This window comes from Myotis davidii, unplaced genomic scaffold, assembly GCF_000327345.1.
Source record: "Myotis davidii unplaced genomic scaffold, ASM32734v1 scaffold46, whole genome shotgun sequence".
In the NCBI taxonomy this organism is placed as follows: domain Eukaryota; kingdom Metazoa; phylum Chordata; class Mammalia; order Chiroptera; family Vespertilionidae; genus Myotis; species Myotis davidii.
Window position 1 is genome coordinate 4,409,614 of NW_006383006.1, and position 4,787 is coordinate 4,414,400.

A 4,787-nucleotide genomic window follows, 5' to 3' on the forward strand; every position below is an offset into this window, starting at 1 on the left:
CTCCCAAACACTGCTTCACAGGTAATCATTACCTGCCGTTCAGGAAAATCACAGAAAACTTTCCGAAAGCCACTTCCCTGAACTCAATTCAGGTGTCGTGATCGATGTGAGAACCAGAATCAACAGGTTTTTCAGAAGCAGCTCTCATTCCATTGCCTTTAGCCGGCAGTAATGCCTGTGTCCGCCCACTTCCCCCAGCTCTCAGTACAGAGTTGCGCCTGCTTCTCACGCCTCCTGCTGCCCTTTCCCAGGAGTTGGCTCTAAAGCTTCTAAACTAAAATTTTCAGGTGGAAATACTTGCAAGCAAACTCCATGCTCTTTTTTTTTTTTTTTTTTTTTTTTTTTAAAGGTGAGAACAAAGTCTCCACCCCAAGGATAGAAGCGGGGTCTGATAGAGGGGTAGGAGACAGCCAGTGCAGTCTTTTTATCCTTGTTCCAAGGTGAAGAACTTTTTCAAGGCATTTGCATTTTCTTTTTTCTAGGCCTGGCCCCAGGACCAGCAGCACTATAGCACTTTTTTTGAGGGAGAGAAACATTGATTTGTTGTTCCACTTATTTATGCCTTCATTGGTTGATTCTTGTGTGTGCCCTGACCAGGGATCGAACCTATAACCTTGGCGTAGCAGGATGACACTCTAACCAACTGAGCTACCTAGCCAGGGCAAAACATTTGCATGTTCAAAGGTGGTTATTTCCAGGTAGTGGGATATAGGTATTTAGCATTTTTAAAATGATTTTCTGCATTTCCCCAATTGTCTACAATGACTATTATCTTTCACATACGATTCTTTGGGGTCTTCTCTAATTTCAAAAGCAGTTTGTGCTCAATGCAAAACACTTGGGAAGCCTCCTTAATCACATCATGTGAAGGTAACAGCTGTTAACATTTTGGCATATGTCTTTCCAGACTTTTTCCTATGTAGAGATGCTTCACTTTTGTGCTCTGGGAAAAAAGTAAACATGTAAGAGACAAAGCCTTGGGTCTTTAGTCTTCAATTTTATTTCTGTTTTTAAAGAGCATCTAACAGTGTGGAAATGTTCCTAACAGCAGGGGCCACCCATGCACTCCCCCAGCCGGGACTGGGGTCTAGGCTCCAGTAACTCCCCTTCACCCACATCAGCTATTAGGTGTTTTCTCTCTATCTCTGGAGACCTGGGACAGAAGAGGGTCTCCAATGAGAGGAAACATTGTGACTTAGGGATGCTGTGAGGATTGGGCTCAGACACAGCTACCTTTGTTAGCCTTAGGGTACCTGGGGATTTGGTAGCATGCTCAGACACACCATAAGAGGGCGTGGAGAGGGGCTCCTGGTCTCCTCTCTGGCCTCACTGATTCCTGGGCAAGCCCTACAGCACCTCTTCTTGCTAGGCTCAGGGCACTGCTTTTAGAAATTGGGCAAATTGTAGCCTGTGGTTATCCAGCATGCCTTGCTACAACCTGGTCAGCTGCACTTTACTTCTGGCCTAAGCAGGGCTGGTAAGCAGGAAGGTGACAATGATTCAGACCTGAGAGTGTCCCACTGCCTCCTACCTTAGGGCTTTGGTCCTGACTGTACCAACCCCGAACTCTCGCCTAGAGGGGAACAATACAATGGTATCTCTTTGTGAGGAGGGGCAAACCTGGGCCTCCAGGCTGGAAACACCTCCATGCATGCACTTAAGCAGGACGGGCAGCTCAGTCAGGAGAGTAGGGGCCCATAGGGCGAGATATACTCTCCTCTAACTCCTTTCCACACCCATGGTAACCATGGAAACATAACCACCCCCTCCTGCCAGCTGCCTGGGTTTAGACAAGGAGGCCTGGCCCACCTCCACCCAGCCAAGGCCTGAACTGAGGAGACCAGACTGGCCACAGAGTGGCTGCAGGAAGAACTGGGATTAGGCGATTTGGTCAGTCCAGACTTCCAGCACAGCTTGGGAAGACTACCACAGGAGCCTCCACGCCTTGCTGCCTGGGCTGGGGTCAGATGGGGCTAGGTTAGCCAGCAGAGCCAGCCGTGTGGCCCCGGATGCCCTCTGCCTGGGGGCTAACAGCTACTGTGGGGCAGTAGCCCTTGCTGCAGCAGCAATAGCCTCTGGGACTCGTTGAGGGGGCTTTCTGGCTGCTGCTCCTCCTGCCTGGGCTGCTCAGCTAGCCCTCCAGGGCTGAGGATGTACCGGTAGTCACTAGGGGTGCCCCCCACTGCCCCCATGCCACTGCCATCCTCAGCCCCGCGACCGGCCTGGTCCCCACCAGGCAGCTCCAGGCTCCCTTCCTCAGCAGGCTGCTCGGCTCCCTCAAGGTTGATGTACAAGGGGTCACGGCTGGTGGACAGCACAGACAGGTGGCCCAGAATGTTTTCCAGCTCCATTCGCAGGCAGGTGAAGCTTGGGCGCTGCTTGGGGTCGGCACTCCAGCACTGATACATGAGCTCATACCTGGGGCAGACAGAAGGGGGAGGGGAGGTGGTGAGGAGCCAGAAGGGGAAGGTTGGTTCTTCCCTCAAAAGCAGAGACCCCTTAATCATACAAAACCGGGATCTTAAAACATTTTATTTAATATCTTCATACAGCCCTAGCTGGTCTGGCTCAGTTGATAGAGTGTCGGCCTACAGACTGAAGGGTCCCAGGTTCGATTCCAGTCAGGGGCATGTAACTTGGTTGCAGGCTCCTCCCTGACCTGGGCCCTGGTCAGGGCTCATGCAAGAGACAACCAATCGATGTGTTTCTCTCACAATGATATTTCTGTCTTTCCCACTCTCACTAAAAATCAATGGAAAAAATCCCTGGGTGAGGATTAAAAACAAACAAACAAATAAAAACACCTTCAGGTATAGGGCTTACCATTGTCAGTAACTCTTCTAAGTTTATATTTATTATTTCTCACGACAACCCTATGAAATAAGTGATCCACTTTATCAATGTGGAAATTGGGGCACAGAGAGGTTAAGAACCTTGACTAAGGTCACACAGGTAGAAAGTGATGAAGCTGCAATTGGAAGCCAGGTGGGTTGGCCCCAGTCCCTCCTATTCAGTTTTGGGAGGAAGTACTAGGAGTGTTTTTGTCTTGTAGAACACAGCCAGGAATGTAGACTGGGCAGCCACCTTTTGTCCTAAATCCTCACCCATCCAGGCAGTCTTAAATCTCTTTGTTCATGGATACCTTTGAGAATCTGAGAAAAGCTTCCAGCCCTCTTTTCCATAAGTAACATGATTACTTAGAAACAGTGGTTCTCAACCTTCCTCATGCCGCGACCCTTTAATACAGTTCCTCATGTTGTGGTGACCCCCAATTTCATTGTTATAAGTTGAACATAATTAAAGCATAGTGATTAATCACAAAAACAATATGTAATTATATATGTTTTCCGATGGTCTTAGGCGACCCCTGTGAAAGGGTCGTTCGACCCCCAAAGGGGTCACGACCCACAGGTTGAGAACCGCTGCTTTTGACACACAATTTCAGAAACCTTACAGATTCCCCGAGATCTTACCCTGTTTCTAGGGCTTGCCTCAGGCTGAGGAGAAAAAAACAAAACAAAAAACAACTAATGGGAAGGGGCTGAGACCAGATTAGTCAGAGACAACAAATGCCTGACTCTCTGGCTGCTTCCACAATAAAAGTTCCAAACACCAGCCTTCCTGACAAGGCCCCCAGTGATGGGGGGGAATCATGCCAGACACCGAGTAGGCCGTGGGAATGGTCCAGGGCCTTGGGTCCGTGGCCAGCCTGGGACACATTGTCAGAGCTGTGCTAGGAGCCAACTGGCACCTGTCCACCAGGCTGCTGGTGGGAGGCCAGCATCCGCCCACCCTCTATTGACAACATGAGCTCCAGTCCCGGAGACGAAGCCAGGGACCGGTCCCCACTGCCCAGCGGACTCTCTGCAGCTCCAGAGGCCTAGGCAGGCTGCAGCCAAAGGGCGGCCCGACCTTCCTGCCCCGGCCATGCCCTGAGCTCTGCTGAATGAATAGGCGGGTAGGGCCTGGTTCATGACTCAGATTTCTCTCTTACACATAGTCCAGGCTCAGGGCACTTAGAACCCACTGCCCTAGAGAAAGAGGACCTCACCATTCAGGCTGAGCCTTCCTCTACCTGTCCACATTCTTGGACTGCTAGAGGTCCAACTCCACAGCAAGAAATAGAGGTAATCCTCTACTCCTAAGAGGAAAAGACTTTTTTTAACCCCATTTTGTAGATGAGGGAGGGGGATTGAAGAGGTTCAGTAATATGTCACACAGCTATTAAGTGGATGAGCTGAGGTTTGAACCTAGACCTCTGTCATTTTAGAATGTGTGCTTCTTAACCATGACGCTGTGGCTCGCCTGTTCTAGAGTTATTCCCGCACCCCATGTAAGCCAGCGTCTTCCTGGGTCCCCAGAGGACCTTTCACTAGTACCAGTGGGAGGGAGTCCCTTCACTCCCTCAAGAGGCCAAGACAAGAAAGGAACCCAACCTTCCTCCCAGCAGGGAATGTGGTAGGCTAAGGAGTTTTTCCTTGTCCCTGTGCAGCCCTCTCTTGGGGGCGGGAGTGCTCGCTCAGCCAGGACCTCTCCTTGGACTGGCTGGGGCTGAGCAGGAGGGGTTTGGGGAGAAGGCAACAGGGAAACCTGCACTGACTGCTGCTCAGTCCTGTAACTTCTGCCTGCAGGGCTCCTGGTTCTTCCTGGAAACCGGAGAAAGCAGAGTAACAGAAAAAGGCTGGAGCCAGAAAAGTGAGATGGGAAAGGAGGAGAGAAGGAAAACAGGGGGTCGTAGATAAAAAAGCAGTTTAGAGGAGGAGGGGGGGAGGGAAGGGAAGGGGATG

The 4,787-nt window shown here is 50.6% G+C and overlaps 1 protein-coding gene across 1 annotated transcript in view; it reads right to left on the reverse strand.

Annotated features, from left to right (window-relative positions):
• Positions 1-977: 977 nt before the first annotated feature.
• Positions 978-4,787, reverse strand: part of TYRO3 (TYRO3 protein tyrosine kinase) — a 15,776-nt gene continuing 11,966 nt past the window's right edge. The window contains 1 exon segment of the mRNA XM_006778068.2: positions 978-2,418. Coding sequence (XP_006778131.2) covers positions 2,028-2,418 — 391 coding nt within the window. The 3' untranslated portion in view covers positions 978-2,027.